This window comes from Eublepharis macularius, chromosome 3 (assembly GCF_028583425.1).
Source record: "Eublepharis macularius isolate TG4126 chromosome 3, MPM_Emac_v1.0, whole genome shotgun sequence".
Taxonomy (NCBI): domain Eukaryota; kingdom Metazoa; phylum Chordata; class Lepidosauria; order Squamata; family Eublepharidae; genus Eublepharis; species Eublepharis macularius.
Genome location: NC_072792.1, coordinates 151197304 through 151215842, shown reverse-complemented (window position 1 = coordinate 151215842; position 18539 = coordinate 151197304). Strand labels below are relative to the sequence as shown.

General features: G+C 39.1%; 1 protein-coding gene across 1 annotated transcript in view; it reads left to right on the top strand.

Moving 5' to 3' along the window:
* Nucleotides 1-18539, top strand: part of NBEA (neurobeachin) — a 702521-nt gene that overhangs the window by 162541 nt on the left and 521441 nt on the right. Inside the window, exons 26-29 of the mRNA XM_054973860.1 lie at nt 3825-3955; nt 4937-5044; nt 6781-6949; nt 9838-9933. Coding sequence (XP_054829835.1) covers nt 3825-3955; nt 4937-5044; nt 6781-6949; nt 9838-9933 — 504 coding nt within the window. The remainder of the gene's footprint in view (nt 1-3824; nt 3956-4936; nt 5045-6780; nt 6950-9837; nt 9934-18539) is intronic.

The following is an 18539-nucleotide window of genomic DNA, read 5'->3' as shown; positions in this document are numbered from 1 at the left end:
TGGAAGTCGACCTTTTGCCACACAGGACAATACAAAATCCCCTGCTTCTGCTCAAGGGGGGAGGGAGCAGCAGGGATTCACTAGGAGATGTTTTTCAGATTCAGTGGACAGGAATGTTGTTCTACGCTTTCCCACCCATCCCAATGACACAGAGAGTAAATAGTATGTAAAATCCAGACAGACCTAACCAGGTGCATCCTCATAGTTCCATTCTGGCCATGGCAACCCTAGATCCACACTCTCAAACATCTGTCCAAGGGGAATTATATTCATTTACCATCGGCACCAGACTTAATTAATTTCAGTCAGACATTGCATCATGGCCTAGGCAGGCTACACCTGACAGTGTGGTTCCTCAGACACTAGGATTGCAATTTTTTGAGGAAGTGGCAAATGTCTTACAAAATGCTTGCAGACCCTCTGCTAGAAAATCTTATACCCTTAAGCGGAATAGGTTTGTGCTTTGGGCTGATGCTAAAGAAATTGCCCCTGACACTTGTTCTTTATCACCGCAAACCTCAGGTTTGGCTTCTTCATCTATTAAGATCCACTAAGCTGCCATTTCCACTGGTACAAATGGAAAAATGACATTTTTACACTACCTGTCAAAGTTGCTTTTGAAAGGATTATATAATTTGTACCCACTGAGGGTGCCTCTTGTTCTGCAATGCCCCCCTCTCCCTGGTCTTAGCCAGACTGATGTTAAAACAATTGAGTCATTGACAACATGCCCTTTACCTCTCCTTTCCTCTAAGGTGGTCTTCTTACTAGCTATTACATCGGCCAGGAGAGTTAGTGAACTCCAAGCATTAAGGGTGGCTCCCCCCCATTCCCACAGGTGTATCCTGACACAGTGGTGATGTGTACTAGTTTGCAGTTTTTACCCAAGGTAATGTCCGGATTTCATGTGTCTCAGAGCATAACCCTTCCAGTGTTTTTTCCCAACCCGACAAATTCTCAAGAATGTACAATGCTCACGTTGGATGTGAGCTGTTTTATTTTATATGGACAGAACTGAGTCCTTTTGGAAGGACTCTGCATTTTTGATTTGCCATCCAGACCTAGATAGCCCAGGTGAGCCTGATCTCGTCCAATCTCAGAAGCTAAGTAGGGTCAGCCTTGGTTAGTAATTGGATGGGAGGCCTCCAACAAAGACCAGGGTTGCAGAGGCAGGCAATGGCAAACTACCTCTGTTAGTCTCTTGCCATGAAAACCTGCTGTGTCGCCATAAGTCAGCTATGACTTGAAGGGTACTCTCCACCTCATTCTGGCCCCAATAAAGGTGAAGTTGTCATATCAGACAGTAGCTAGATGAGTAGTACTTGCTATTAAAATATATTATAAGTCTGCCTGTTTACATCCCCATTCAACAAAAGCACAAGCTGCTTCTGCTGCGTTCCTTCACTGGTAGACATCTGCTGGGTGGCTACATGGTCTTTGGCAGATACTTTCATGAAGTACTACACAGTGGATGTTAACTCTAGAAGAGAGATGAAAGTGGATCAAGCAGTCCTACAATCTCTTCATCTGAGAACATCACTCCACCTCTTTGGTGAGTAGCTTGCTAATCTCCCAATGTGGGACTGTACTGAAGACCATAGATGAAAACAGGGTTGTACTTATCTGTAACTGTTGTTCATCTAGGTCTTTGTGCAGGCACACGTTCCCTCCTTCTTTCCCCACTGTGAGCTCTCTGCAATATGTTGTTGAGGGGTTCGTGGAGGCACAGGAGAACTAATGGAAGATGGGGATATCCTCTTTGACCATGTGACTGTTTTGGTGGGAAAAACCACTCTGGAACAGTCTGAGGGGGACAGTTCTCCCCCTCAATAACCTAAAAGCTAGAAAAATCCTTTTCCAAGTGGCCAGCCTGGGTAAGCGCAGCCCCATGCAGCCTGCATGAAGACTTAGATAAACAATAGTTATAGGTAAGTGCAACCCTGTTTTTATGCCTTCTGAGATAATATCTCTCTATGCCTCGACTGACTCGTCTCATTATTTGTCAGATTCCTTTTTTGGATCTCTCCTGGTCTCATAATCATATGATTATAGAGTTATATTCTTGCAATACCCTCTGCACAATGCAAGAAATGCAGAGTTAGAGTATCCTGATAGAGGAATGTTCCCCCTCTGTTTGAAGACCTCCAACAAGGTCAAAGCCTCCCTAGGCAATTGGTTCAATCTTTGAATTGCTTTTACATTAGGAAATATCTCCTTAATCAAAATCTGCTCTCATGTAACAAGCTGGTCTTGCCATTTGGAACAGCAGAAAAGTCTTTGTTCTCCTCCAACACAGCTCTCCTGATATTTTAAGAGTGCTATTGTGTTTTCCTCCAATCTACTCTTCTCCAAGCTTCAACTTTTCCTTGTAAGACTTCTTCCTGAATCCTGACCATTCTGAAGTTTTCCATTCTTGACAGGAGAACAATTACCCCTAGAGGCGTCTGATGAGTATAGAGTAGAGCAGAACTGTAAAGTGGAGCATACCGCAGAGTCCATTAGAAGACTTATGAACCTTTGATAGGGTTAGCTTATCTTTTGTACAATTAAGTTAAGAATTTGGGTGTTCTGTTGGACCCATCCCCTTTGTTTGAGCAGGTGAATATGGTAGCTAAAAATGCCTTTTCTCAACTTCTTTGTTTCATATGGAGGTTAGTCCCTTATCTAGACTTGGCTGAACTAGCCATGCTGATCCATGGAGTAATCTTGAGCCTAGACTATTGTGGTGTGCCCTAAATGAGGCTGTCCTTGAAGAAAACGTGGATGTTTCTCTTGGTGCAAGATGTGGCAACTTGATTACCCTCTGGAGGGAACAAGTAGGCAAATATTACACCTATTTTAAAAACATTGTCTCTTTTTTTCTGTCTTGAATTCAAGGTGCTGGGTTTATCTTCAAAGCTCTTCACAGCCCAGGACCACATATTTGAAGAACTGTCTCTCCTAATAATGAACCCATATTCATAATCTGATCCTCTTCTTTCTATCCCATCTTAAAAGCTTGTTAAATTTCCCACTGTTTGATCTTAAGTATTTTCAGTCCTGGTCCCTACATCGTAGAAGGCCTTCTTGAATATGTCAGGAAGGCAGAAACTCCTGACAGCTTTATGAAACAGCATTAAGCAGAATTCTTTCAGAGGCCATTCAGTCAGTATATTTGTTGTCTATTTTCTTTTAATGGCTGGTGTTTTGTTTGTTAGATTTATTTGAAATTTCATTTTTAAAACTATCGTTGCTGGCCACCTTGAGTCCGTTGTAGTACACATTTCTCCTAAAGTATTTTAAATAAATGATTGAAAGGAGCCAAGTTTAATTTTATTTTAGCCTGATGATAAATCATTAATTTATTTTGTTAGAAACTTTAGAAAATTGAACAATCCAAAACCTTTTTTTTAAAAGCTGCAAATCGGTATGGTGTTACCAGTTTTTAAGTATGAGCCACCTTCAATAATATTTAAGAGTAAGTATTTAATTTATCTGGAATAATCCGTGTGTCAAAAGTTTAACAATAGGTGATGGAAAGAGAGTTCATGAACGGATCCTCTAGCATGAACGGATCCTTCTTCCTTGTTATAGGAAATGGGGTTGCTGATTTGGATCTGTACTTCAGTGTGGGTAAAAAGGAGTTAATTCTTTTTTCCCCTTATGATCTTTTCCTGACTTTACACACCCTCTTTGAGGTTAGCACAATAGTATGAAAACGAATGCTTCTGCTTTGAGCCCCCCCTCCTCGCCCACTCCCAGCTGCTATTTACCAAGACAAAACATTCTGTATTCATGGATTATTATATTAGATACTCTGATGTGATTTCTTTAAACTCTTACAGTTTGTTGTGTTGCTGTAAGAAACTGTTTGGAATGTCGACAGAGACAGAGGGAGAGGGTCAACAAATCTTCGCTAATCAGCAGTAAAACTCAAGAGACTCTTCAGGGTATAAGTGCAGCTACTACTGCTAAGGTAAACCACTATGCTGAATATATTAATATCTACAAAGTAAATATAAAGCCCATTAACCCATATTTTAATTTGAGAGCAGTGGCTTGTCACCTAGTAAAACAAATACTCTATCCAGTGCTTCACAACTGGAAAAGCATCTTCTCCTGGTCAGTCCTTCACAAAGGCAATATTGACTTAAAAATAAGCTGATCTTATTTTTTCCTGAAGTTTATAAACAGGTAAACTTAGGTGCAGGAGGTGAACCACTTTGCTTATGTTGACCTTTACAAAATGCATTCTGTTTTTTTGGTGGTCTGACTTTATTCTAAGCAATAGTTTTGGACAATAGTAGCCCAGTTTTATGTTTCAGAGATCTTTTAACTGAACTGCTCAGGCCTGTTCCACATGCAGTAGAAGTAGTTCCTTTAATTGTACTGGAAACTCTTAGTACATAGACTGCCTGAATGTTCTTCACTTTTGAGCAGAATATGTTATGGCAGTAGTAATGAATTAACATTGAATGCAACTGGACAAGGTGTTAGATCTGTTATTGGATCTCCTGTCTCTCTTAAATTTCTGTAAATAGCAACTGTAGGGGAGTCCTTATTTCATTGGGACTATTGTACTTCAGTAAGGGTTCTTAACTCCCCCCTCCTCCCCCTGTTTCCAGTGCAATTGTTCTGGTATATGTTAGGAACCCCTATGCTTTCTGTATTTGGAGCAAATAACAACTCCATTTATGTTGACAAAACAGTGTAATAGTCTCAGCACTGTTCTCCTGATCCAGTCTCTCCTCTCTACCACTCATGGATGTTATTTATATACATGTACAGAAATATGATCATGAATTTCAGTCTCATCTAGTTCCTATACTACCACATTTTATTTGTGAAACTTGTTTTCTCTATATTTCATTAAAATTATTTGAGACAAGATATTTGCTTGTTAACTGTAGTAATGGCCTAATTGAATCTAGATCCTTCTGAAACAATCTTTGTTTAGACTCCACTGGAAAATGTTCCTGGTAATTTATCCCCGATTAAAGATCCCGATAGGCTGCTTCAGGATGTTGACATTAATCGTCTGCGAGCAGTTGTATTTCGTGATGTGGTGAGTAATATTATATCTCTTGCATTTATAAAAAGAATCTATCATTACCTACATTTCTCTGCTTTGTCCCCTCTCTTAAACAGAGGTCCTAGAGCATTTGTTCAACTTTCAGCAGTTAGTTCAATCAGTTCTGAATTACTTGTGTAAATAAAATTCTTAAACTATTCAGCACCCTTTCCCCACACAATGCTATGATGATAGAACTCTACTGTGTGTTTTCAAGTATTTCAGACAGTAGTATGATTGATCCACAAAGCACCATTTGAACAATATTTGTTTGTAGTAAACACAAAGCATAATCGGTAAATGTATCTTTAAACACATATGCATGTTCCCATATCCTTATTCATGAAAGTATAGAAGCATATACATGCCCTAAATAATTGCACATTATATTTTCCATGAAGCTGCACTTTACTGTACCTTTCTAACTTTCTCATTCTTGAATAATTCCAAGATTTTATCTCATTCTTCTTACCTAGAATTTTGCTAAGGTGTTATCTTTTGGGACATAACTCTAGTGTCTTGATTCCATGACCTTTGACTCATATTTTAAGTATCCGTTGCTGAATTACTCAGTCTGTAGTGAGCAAGGTTTGAGTACAATAACACCTTAAAGACCAACAAGAGTTCCCTGAAATTGTCTGTCTGTCTTTAATAACAGTTTTAATGAGCTGTGCTGGATCAGATCACAGCATTTAATTCAGAATCCTTTCCCAACAGGAATTGGAGACAACAGTCTTCCTGATTGATTGTTCCCAGCTCCTATTAATAAGTAGAATACTGATACTAAATTAAGAGGTCCCACTTAATAATCATGGTTATTAGCCACTGGTAGGTTTTCCTATTTTCACATTTCACTACTGCATAAGACTTTTCTAGAACTCCCCAGAACATCCTTATTTTGATATTTTAAAATTAAATACCCTGGATATCTGTGAATGCAGTACTTAACCCTAAAGGTGCCATCAAAGCATGATAAAGTAATCACAACCCAGGAAACTCCATTTTTTAAAAAAAATTGTTTCTATAGCTCCGTCTATCAATGAGACTGGTACTTTACAGAGTATAAGAAGAAAGCACTTTCCCTATTTGACCTACAGGAGGCAGCAAGGAGGAGATTGAAATGAAGATAAATGGGATGAATGTGCTTCATTTGACATATACATACTTTCTCTTGCTTTATATATGGCATGCAGATTAAGTACTATAGGTTTTAGGCAAAAGTTAGGCTTTTGTCGTGCAGGTGGTCTGTGAGGTAGTTTTAGACACCGGGGGCAGTTATTGAAGAGATTTTGGGAAGCCTGAGGGTGCTGAAACTTAGAGGTACTTCCCAGAATTGTAGTGGTGTTGTCTGAGATCTGATTCACACTCTCATCCAGGTGGGGTGTTCTATATGTGATGGAGGTTAAAACACAGAGTATTGTATATCTGAGTTAACACAGGAGATGCCAACATGTAACATGCTAAAATTACACAGATTTTAGAGGTTTCTGAAGAAGGGAGCTCTGACTCTTGAAAGCTTATACCCTGAAAATCTTGTTGGTGCAAATGAACTCAAATCTTGCTGTTACACAGGCTTGTGCATGTGTATACGTAATTTTTATCTAGGTGAGTGTATCAGCCTTCAGGCAACTGCTAGAACAATTTTTGGCCTAGAATATTGTAAAATATGACAAATATTGAATACATTTGGTGTCACATATTTTAATTATGTTCTGTTGTCTTTTCAATAGGATGATAGCAAACAGGCTCAGTTTTTAGCTTTGGCTGTGGTTTACTTCATTTCTGTCTTGATGGTCTCCAAGTATCGGGATATACTCGAACCTCAACGTGAAACTGCAAGGTCTGGAAGCCAGGCAGGTAGAAATATCAGGCAAGAAATAAATTCACCAACAAGTACAGGTACCTCTGTTTTCAAGTTTGTTGCATATTTTTGAGGCTATCAGTATCTGAATCTACGAACAAAATTAAAGTCTGAATGACACATTTTAAGATCCATGAATTTGTGGCTGTTATGTTTCTCTCAATTGCTTCAAATATATTTCTACTTTCCCTAGCCAGAGACAGCTTCTCATTCCTAGGATTGGTTGGACTTTGTCTTAGACTATAGGAGAAAGGCAGTCAACACTTCTTATTTACTGCAGACCTGGCTTATACTCAGATACTTCTATGTGTCAAGGAGAGAGGGACAGGGCATTTTCTTGTCCTTTTTTTTTTTGCATTTTAATTCAGTTTTAAAAAAAATCAATTCAGATATATTTTTATAAATTGATGTAACTTTCTTCAGTTCCTCTGCCAGTATTGTGCTGTTGGCTTGGTATTTTGTATTGAAGGTAAGTGCAAGGATTAGCATGGATGCAACAGAGTGTCCATTCTTTTTTATCCGTAGCATGCCACTAGGAATGCTAAGTTTATCCAGAAATGCAGCCACAGACAGACAGACAGACAATTCACACCTGGGTGCTATCCGATAAGAAAATAACCCAACTCAGTACATTTATCATACAGAAAAATTGCCATCTATACAATGTATTAATAACTGTTATCAGATTGAAAACACAACCTGAGCCACATCTAGTGATCCCAGCATGGAACACTTATTAGACGCTACTATAAGAGGTGAGGATATCATGCTAGCTGATAGATACATGTTATAAAGATACTATTTGACTCATTACCCAGTATTATACTTTGCATAATAGAAGACTTACGGAGATTTATTTTATCTTCACTGGTTATTTTCCCCTAAGGATTTATCTACATTCTCTTAAAATATTTATTTTTGTTAAATATAGAAATCCTGTCATATTTCTGATAAAAGTTTACAATTAGAAGCCAACAGGGCTTTCATCTCTGGAAAGCATTATGACTACTCTACTTGTTAGGTGGTGTCATGGGTTCTGTCCCAAAACTAATTGAAAATGAACAGCACTTCTTAATTTCTGTACTGTAGATGCACTTGTATTTTATTTATTTTATTTTATTTATTTTTTCAATTTATATACTGCCAATCCCCAGTGTATCAACAACACTGCTTTTATCTGCAGTTAGTTGGAGAGGGACTGGATTAAAGCTAGTTCTATCTCTAATTCCTTCTGAAGTTTTGTAATTTCTTAGAGCTCTCTAAAATAGTGCAGATCTGTGAAGCCTCTTTCCCAGGCTCAGAGACCCTCCTGCCCAGCCAGTGTGGGAGGATGAGACTTTGACATATAATACAGATATTTCTTTTTAAGGGATTCTTGATTGAAATGTTTACATTTGAAATTTTAAAGGTGTTTATTGTGAACTGTGAAAGGAAGACTGGTATTTGAAGGTATATAAGTTGAATAAATAAATAATAAATAAATAAATAGTCACACCCAGTTTTGAAAGGAAGGTCCTCAATTTTATTGCAGTAGCAGATTGCAAAATAATTAAGTAGCTCCATGTCCTTAGCTTTTTAGAAATGTTAGTATGCCTACTATAGTCAGTGTTGGGGCCAAACCATCCTAGGGCTGACTTACAGCTTATGAAGAAATCTCTCAGGTAAGACATTATCTTTGTGCTTAAAATAAGTATATATAAACAGCTCTTTTAACTCCATATATTTTCATTATGTTCATTTCTTTAATGTTATGCATTCATTACTTCAATTTTGCATAACTTCAAACAAGAAGCCTCTTCAGAATGTATTGCAGGATATTGACTGTCAGAAGAAATAACCTAACGCAATGGCAGGTTTTGTGCAGAGAACTACTTATATATGTCTAAATATGTTGTTTGAAGTTCCTTTATGAGGAAATACAAATGCTTAAATAGCTTCTCTGTGAAAAGCTGTTTATTGCTAGGACTATTTAAATTCCTGTTTTGTTGTTTATAATAGAGAGAAATAGACCCATTATTCTTGGCTTTTATTGACTTTTATGCTTATGCGTGTATAAATTCTTTGGATTGTTAAACTCCTCATTTAAGGGTTTAAAATTACTACATAGAAATTAGCAAAATTTCCCAGAATAGGTACATTAGAAAACAGTACTTTAGAAGCTATTGAGTACAAAAACGGACAGACAAGTGTGGTTACATACTTGTCTGACTAAACCAATGCTCCATCATCCTGTATTTCTTTCAGCTGATGAGTCTATAAGAAATTTTGGATTTTTCTGTTCTCTGCAATATTAATTTGATAACCCTAAAGTTCCACTGAATTGAGATTTGGCTGTGCTATGTTTATGTGCTATTCCAAATGAAGGTTGGTTTGACATCAGTGGCCAAATTTCTGCATGCTATTATTAATTGTTTAGACCTATTCATTTTCAAGAGTACATCTTTGAAATTTTTCACATTGCTTATGAAACTAGATTTTTTTTATTCCTACCACAATCATGTTTTTCCCCATCATTATAGCTTAGCTTACTATGTTGTTTGAAAGAAACACCCCTATATTAAATGTTTTAATACAAATATTCCTCTGGTTTATAAATCCTGATTTTATGTTTTATATTTAGTGTGTTTTCTCATTCATGTATTGTGTTATAATACCAGAATAAGAAATCATTGGTTTCCTTTATCTTTCCCTGCCACTCTTTGTCTAGTGTATGTATATTTGTCTTTCCTTATAAGTATTGTTTTTAAGAAGCGTTATTTGCAAGTATGTTGTTTCCTATCTCTTGATTTCTCCCTGAGAAATACATTTGTTAGTACCATGTTTGCATGTTTCAGTGAGATAGGACTTTCTGTCATGGATCCACAGTGGACCAAGCCACAAGCAATAAGTAGCTGGCTCACAATTGACTCCATGATTTTCTCCACAGTTGTGGTCATACCATCTATTCCTCACCCAAGTTTGAACCATGGATTCCTTGCCAAGTTAATCCCTGAGCAGAGCTTTGCCCACTCATTTTACAAAGGTAATATTAATATAACCTCCTAACTTTTTTTGGGTGCATTTATTTCATGTCATGCTATTCAAAATATAATTGTAACACAGCCATTTGATAAAGAGGAATATGTTTTTGGTTACACAAAAATCAAACATATTTTACAATGATTCCTTTTAATGAAAACTCTCTACCTAATTCTGATCATGTGAAATACCTTGTTCACTGTTGTTTGCTGAGTCAGGGCCAAGCTACACATGACGAATGACACTTGAATGGCAAGTGGATTGAGTGGAGGGCAAGTGAACAGGGAGAAATACACTTGCTGTTCAAGTGTCATTCGTCATGTGTAGCTTGGCCCGTAGTTGCAATAAGAACACAAGTATGATGGTATGCAGTGAATAAGGAAGTATTATGTTTTCATTTATATTCTCTTTTAAGGTATATAGTATTACATTTTTAAACAAACCTTTCAAAAACAGTACTAAGTCATAAAGAACATTTTTAAAATCCTATACTTGAAGCTGTGGCTTTCCTTCTTTTCTACATAGCAGATATAAAAACATTTATTTTGAATTATAGCATCTAGTCTGATGGGTTATTTTTTCAGATATAGTAGCTACAGATAAAAATTCACGACATTGTGGGGAGCAGTCATCTTATTATCTCCTCCTACCAATTTTGTATTCTAAAAGAAAAGCTGAAGATGTACAGCTTTCTTGCTGCTTTTCTATTCTGTATTCTTCCAAAACACAATAGTGATATTTTTATCTTCTGCTGACCCTTCTTAATCAAACAGCACAGGTGAAGGCATCAAAATCCACTATTTCATCATTCTTCCTTTTCCTTGTGTACATACAGACATATACACAATTTTATACATTGTATTTTTTAAAAAAAAAACATCCTACCAATCAACCAATAAGCCTCTCTTAAGGTAGCTGGCAGCCAACTTTAAAAACAAACTATTTTATATGTTGGGAAAGAAATGACCCAGTAGCACAAGATAGGAATGCTCTTACATGGGCTGATGAAGAGGAGGGAAAATTTAGAGCTAACCTAAGTAGTTGGAAATGGCTTCATGTACCCTTGAACAGGAAGAGAGAGTCACATATGTAAGAACTGATAGTGCTGACCTATATAGAGAAATTAGGTAGTGAGACTCATTCAGCAATAATGGAGAGCTGTCTGGATAAGAATAAGAATTCTCGAAGGCTTTCACGGCCGGAGAACGATGGTTGTTGTGGGTTTTCCGGGCAATACAGCCCGGAAAACCCACAACAACCATCAATAAGAATTCTTTTAGGCAGGGTATTTCCCTGTCCCTTTGCAAATGTATTCAGGATGGAGATTCCCAAACACACAGAAGTGAAGGTGTTTTCTGGGACTTCTGATCAACATACTTAAAGGATCCTTTCTGCCTTAGAGTCAAACTGAACATGTTTTAAGTGGTGGTGTTTTTAGGCATATGAAGCTGCAGTGTGCTACTCAGAAGATTATGAAGGTTCTGAAAATGGGCCTGCTGATTTTAGCATTAGTCAGAGAAAGCCACGATTTAAAGTCAGATTCTCTTCCACTGATCTCTAAATGTGAATGCTGTTGTAAAAGGAGCTGTTATTACAGTGTGGTGCATGTGGAACTGGCTTTCAAGCCAAGCAGGAAATTACAGGTGGTGCACACAGTGCAGAAGCTCATCTATTGGAATCAGTCTTGAAACAACATTGCTGGCAACCCACAATTCACTGCTGTTTGTGGCATATAAAACTCCAAATGATAAGTGCCTTATTCACCGTTCTTCAAAATCTAAAAGAGGGACCTTGATTAGGGGCAGTTGAAGATACTTAATTTCCTATGTTTGAGGCATGAAAATAGTTGTTGACACTCACTTTCACTTTCCTTCCCATATATAACCACACTCAAAATCTTCCCACATGTAATGCCAATAAAGGTTGCTGAACTAAAAAATCTTGCCACATCAGGTTTTCCATTGTCTTCAAGAGTGTCCCTTTCCTCTTTGCTGAAACTCTAGTTTGTGCTCATTTAACATACTTAAACTTTGCTTGCCTTCATTCCACCATTCCTGCAGTCCAGTAATTCAAAGTGCCCAAGCTTTGTAGATTTTTGTCTCCTGATTCTAGAACCCTCAGATGTTTATACAGACTCTTGGTCATCCTGGGTGTGGGCTTTAAGAATAAAGGACCTGCACCTGAAATTCTCCATTACTCCATTGCTTCCCTTATTTCTTTTTAATTTTTTGTTTTATCCAGGGCTATATGTTGTATGCTCCTGATAGCTTTTTTGAGTGTTTCAGATTTTGTGTTGTTGGTCATGATGATCCATGTTCTTGGAACTGTCATTCTCTTTGTATTTATTATGCCATTTCCTGTTCCCTCAGTGACTTTTTGAAATCTCTTTATTAAAGAGATCCTTTTGTTGACCCATTCTGTTTTTTCTTTATACATAACTTCCTTTATTACTATTGGATTCTCCAGTTCATCTTTGCTACTTATTCATGATCAGTTGCTGCCTTCTTTCTCTCCCTTCCTTTTCTGACTATATCTCAGGAATCACATTACTTACTTCTGTTCTTTATTGAGCTGGCATACACTAATGCTACATAATTTTATAATATTTCCTCTTGTCTTTGTTAGAATATAGTAGTGTCTGGTATATAAAGAAGAGAAAAAGACCATGCAGAGGGCAGCAAACTCTAGATAGATGGGAGTATAGGGAGAAGTACCTTCTTAAGGACTTTACCCTCTTTTCTCTTTGTAGAATGCTGTTCTTAGACCATCCTAGAAGTGGTGAATAGTTTCACCACTTTCATAATAAGTTTCTTATATCTAGATTATATGAAGTGAAATAGCTTAAGTGAATATAATATAACACAATTTCCCACCTATGGTTGCAGTCCAAATAATTATTCTTGGTCTTGCTTCCAAGTAAGCATGATTAGGAATTGGCTGTTAGTATGCTAACAATGGTCCTGTTAGGATGGTATGACCTTAACCACAGAACTGTGAGTCAGGCTAATAGCCTGTTCTAGTAATAGAGTTTATTGCAAAACTCTCTTAAGTGTTTGCCATTGTTGTTCCTCTCTTGTTACGTTGTCATTGTTAATGTTTTTATTGAATTTAAAGTTCATTTAATTTTTACGTTGGTTTTCTTTGAATCCAGTTAAAATGAACTCAGCCCTATTGAAGCTCCTGTCTTTTGAGCAATGTGTATAAAACATGTGATCTTAAGATGCAAGATGTTGTCAAGATATTGTGATGTAATTTAAAAAGTGAAATTTCTAGGCACTCGATTTTCTGTTGTCACTTTTCCAGGGTGTTTTTTTAATACAAGATACAGAATAAGCAGAAAAAAGCCTCCAGACACTGCAAAGTATAAGATTAATTTCTAGATTGGGATCTGTAATGCAGTAGTGGATGGGTCTGAATTATTCAAGAAGATGAGGAAGTGTCGTAGAGGAGGTGGAATGGCACTGTATATGAGGAAAGTCCTTGATTGTCAGGAAATATTGGAAGATGAGAGTGACAGCCCATGGAAAGTATCTGGATGGAAATAAGGGAGGGAAAGACAAGCAGTAATGTGGTTGGTGTCTGCTACAGACCACCTGACCAAGGAGATGAGGTGGATTCTGCCCTCTGTGAGCAGCTTAATAGGGTATCCAAGAAACTTGTAGTTCATTTTTGGTCTTCTGTGCATCCCCATATGGGACTGCACACGCGCAGGCCTGCTGATACTGGAGGTTTTTTTAGCTGGCTACCACCAGGAGGTGCTCCCGCCTCCCACTGCGCCTGCATGGCCATTTTCCTGCTGAAACGGCCCCTAGGAAGGTGGGGCACCACTTGTTACCCTCAGTTCCTCTTTTGCCGCCACGTAGAGAGGTTCTAGCTCTTCACTCGTGAGAAAAGTAGTCCTTTCTCTTATTTCTTGTGTTTAGTGCTGAAGATGTCGGATAAAGCTCTTTTCAAGCACTGCAGAAAATGCAACGTGAAGATGACCAAGACGAATGGTCATTCCCTCTGTCTGATGTGTCTTGGAGAAGGGCAGCAGACGCAAAGTTGCAAACACTGCCAGAGCTTCACTCAGAAAGCCCGTGCAGAGAGGTCTAGCCGACTTAAAGTGGCTTTGTGGGCTAAGGCTGTGGAAGTGCCCCCTGCTGTGGCAAAGAAAGCAGCCTCAGCTGCAGACACCACTTCATCAGATCTGGGACCCTCTTCAGTGTCAAGACCACTACCGGTTCTGAGACCCAGTCCATCTGGGTCAAAGACGCCTCGGAGCCATGCCCCGCCTGCCTCACCCGAGATACCTCACTCGGAACCAACCCGAGCAGCTTTGGATCCGAAGTCTCCGGTCTGTTCAGATCCGATGGGGGAGAAGCACCATTCGAAGTTGAGGGATTTGACAGCGTCATTGGCCCAAGCCAAAGATCGCTTGGAACTAGCTGATAAGGGCATGTCGGGTGATGAATTCCCCAGAAAGTGGTCCAAAAAGATCAAGCATTTGGTGGAGAAACCCAAACCAGCTAAGAGCAAGGATGCTTTGGAGGAGGAGGTGATAGTCGTGGAGTGTCCTCCCACACCATCTCCACATGCGAGTTCTTCCTCGGCCTGATCCAAGTCTCGGTCTGCCCTGTCCTCTGAAGAAGAGGGTGAACTCTCTTGGAGGAAGCACCTGTCTAGGCGAACCCCGTCAAGTGGTTGTCATCATAGCAGAGGGGAATGGTACCTGGAGAGCTCTCCCAGGTATGCCACCAATTTTGGGCAGACATACCACACTGATGTGCTCTCACAGGAGTCATCATCCACACCTCCCAGAAGACATCACTCTTTTTCCAGCTCTCAGCTGGCCTTTCAGTTGTTGGGGTTTGAGAGGGGGTTGGATCCCTGCTGTGAACATCGCAGCCTTACCCCGTTGGAACCTTCCCTGATGAGGCAGTTGGTGAGACGGGAGAGGTTTCACTGACTGATGAACAGCTGATCAGGATGGCTAAAGTGCTGGAGATTGACATTTCCTCAGCCGAACCTAAGCCAAAGAATAAAATCCTCTAGCACCTTTACTCAGGTTCCACGTCTAACTTAGCCTTCCCTGTAATCGAAGGTTTTGTAGACGTGATGACAGCACTATTCCAGAAACCTGCTTCGGCCACTGCCACGACCAAGAAGGCAGAAGGATTGTATAAGACCAAGAATGAGTCTTGCCCTTACCTATCGGCTCACTCCCCCCATCATCTCTCATCACTGAGGAGCTACAAACTAAGCAGAGGCAGGGCCCATATTCTACACCCTCCAACAAAGAAGGGAAGAAATTTGATGCCCTGGGCTGGAAGGTCTGCTCCTCAGTGGCTTCGACCATCAAGGTCGATAATTATACAGCAATGATGGGCGCTTATTAGCTATGCCTGTGGAACAAAGTGGCTACCTTCCTCGACAAGCTACCTGATGAGCAGAGGCCATCGGTGAAAATGCTCCAAGAGGAGGCTATATGGCTGGCCAGACACCAAATAAACGTGGGCCAGAATGTTGCTGACACATCGTCCAGGACAATGGCCACTGTCATGGTCCTGCGGAGACATGCTTGGCTTCGAGCAACCACACTACTGACTGAAACTCGTAATAAGGTGGAGGATCTCCCATTTGAGGGTAAAACCCTCTTCTCCAAGAAGATGGATAAATAACTGTTGCAAAACACCTCCAGCCACCTTACTATGGTATGATGGTTCACCCACCTTACTATGAATATGAGCAGTCTGTGTGTTGCAGCAGCAAAAAAGGCAAATGCAGTCTTGGGATGTATTAACAAAGGCATAACCTCCAAATCACAGGATGTCATCATTACCCCCAATATACTGTGTTGGTCAGGCCCCGCATGGAGTATTGTTTGCATTTCTAGAGTTCTCACTTCAAAAAGGAAGTGGACAAATTGGGATGGATGCAGAGGAGAGCAACCAGGATGGTCAGGGTCCTGGAGACCAAGCTCTACGAGGAAGGACTAAGGGACCTGGGAATGTTCAGTTTAGAAAAGAGGAAGTAGAGGGGAGACATGATTACTCCCTTTAAGTATTTAAAAGCCTGTCACTTAGAAGAGGGAAGGGAACTATTCCTGTTGGTAACAGAGTATAGGAATCAAAGAGTGGGTTTAAACTACAGGAGGGAAGTACTGGCTTGATGCTGGGAAAAAATTCTTTACATTAAGAGTAATTCAGCAGGGAAATTGGTGACCTAGGGAAATTGGGTTCCCCCTCATTGGTAATCTTCAAGGAATGACTAGGTGAATACTTGTCAGGAATGTTTTCAGCTGTTCCTGCCTTGGGCAAGGAGTTGGACTAGATGGTCTGTAATGCCCCTTCCAACTCACTGATTCTATGAAATATACCCCTCAGATAAATTTTAAAAATGATACTTTTTATAACTACAGTTTTGAAGCTATTCAGATAACTTACTAAACAAAAGAGAAAATATCCTTAATATATCACAATGAAGGAAAGTAACGTGACAGGTGAAGTCACTTCTGACATCATGTTATTTATGTAGTTATGCTCATTATATTGCCTTATTTTGTTTACTGAACAGTTACAATGAAACACAATAGGAATGAGGCATCTGGCATACAACTGTTTACTTCTGGACAAGGTTAAAATCACTAGGACTAGCTATGTTCTTCCCTTGTCTAATGACATTCCTTCTTGCTGATGAGAGGTGCTTAAAATACATAAACATGCTACCAAAATGATACTATAGACATATATGATCAGTTATGAGGTTGCAGGTGTTTATCTTAAGCTTTTCTTCTAGTTAACTAGGTATAAATGCCAATTTTTATGTGTGCTAAAACATTGGCTTGAATCCCCGAGTATTTTCTGTGGGGCAAATGTGTTTCTGTCTGCAGAGCTTGACATCCTCATGCCCCCCACCACTGCAGTCCAGAATATCCCCTGAAACTCTTCAGGGGGACAGGGCAGGGCACCCTCAGTAATGTCACGATGTGTGAGTTGGAGGCCTGCAATGGAAAAAAAATTTTTCCTTTTTGTCCCTGGAAATTCTCCATTGGTTCTAAGCCATGGAGCAACAAAAACATGTATTATATTGTGAGGCAGATTCCTGATGACTGCAGAAAACTTTAGCTTGCACCTGACAGGGAGAAAAGGTTGCCCTGACAACATAGGGAATAGAAGAATACTAACATGGCGTATGTGCATCTGTTTCATCATTTAGTTTTCACAGGTCTTTCATATAGACTCCCACCCTCTATGGCAGTATACACTTCGACTTCAATAATGGTTCAGGGAAGTGATTGTCCCCTATAATACAAGAATTTTCATGTGGTTGAAAGTGAAAGGTACATACTGCAGCAGCATACTATAGTGTGTGTGTGTGTGTCCACAAATGTAGTATATATAAGGTACATAACTGCTGACTTCCTTCCTTCCTGTAGCAACATGCTGACTTTTTCCCGTATGTTAAGCCAATTGAATGTAATGATATATATATGCCCTATACGCAGAAAACTAGGTTGTGGGTATTGGAAGTTTTTTGTTCTTTTCTAATTCAGTGAAAAGAACTGATTTTATCAATGAAAATGATATGTTGTTATATCTTTAAATCTTGTTAAGCCAGGAGTTACAGCTACTTATGGAGTAGAGCAACCATATGATATCTTCAAAATGCAGTCCAAAGAATTTTACTCTTAATATTGACTAAAATGTTTTCTTTTTAAAAAACCAGCTTGTGTAAATAAGGGAACATCAAGATAAGAGCTGATGTAGCATGGTGCCCCAGGGTGTGAGTTAGAAATCTCCTGTTCAAATGTCACCTCTTCCACAAACTCACTTGTTAGACTTGGAGAAGTCATAGCTGAGATTCAAAGCAAACTTCTTTGAAATAAATGTCACTAAAATCTAAAAAGTATTTTTACATTTTTGGTGTTAATTGATATCATGTAAAGCTTCAGCTACAGTTCACAGTTGGACAGTTAAACAGCTTGATTCATATTACTGCATCCTGTCTGTAAATGTTGACAGAAGTGCACATTCTAATGTTAACAAGCCCTGGAATCAATGGAAGAACTTCATTTCTTTTTGTACAGATGATGTGAAATCGTATTTTACTGTATTTATAAAATAGGCATGTATATTATTTATCCCTGCTATTGGGGATGACTATGCATGGACTATTATGAAAGCTTTTGGAGAAGACTACAAATAAAAGATTGTGCATGCTCTTTTTGGAAGAGGACGCAAATATTCAGAGTAGAAGAAATGTGGGTCGTTGTATTGTCGAAGGCTTTCACGGCCGGAGAACGATGGCTGTTGTGGGTTTTCCGGGCTGTATTGCCGTGGTCTTGGCATTGTAGTTCCTGACGTTTCGCCAGCAGCTGTGGCTGGCATCTTCAGAGGTGTAGCACCAAAAGACCAAGATCTCTCAACTACAATGCCAAGACCACGGCAATACAGCCCGGAAAACCCACAACAGCCAATCTGGGTCGTATTTGTTTTCTTTTAGAAAATTGTGGTATAAATGTAAAGTGGTTATGATCATAACATCAAGAGCATCATTACAATAATACAAAAGAAACAATATGGATGTGATCCAAAAAGCTGTTAAGAGCTTGGCAATATCTAGTGGAAT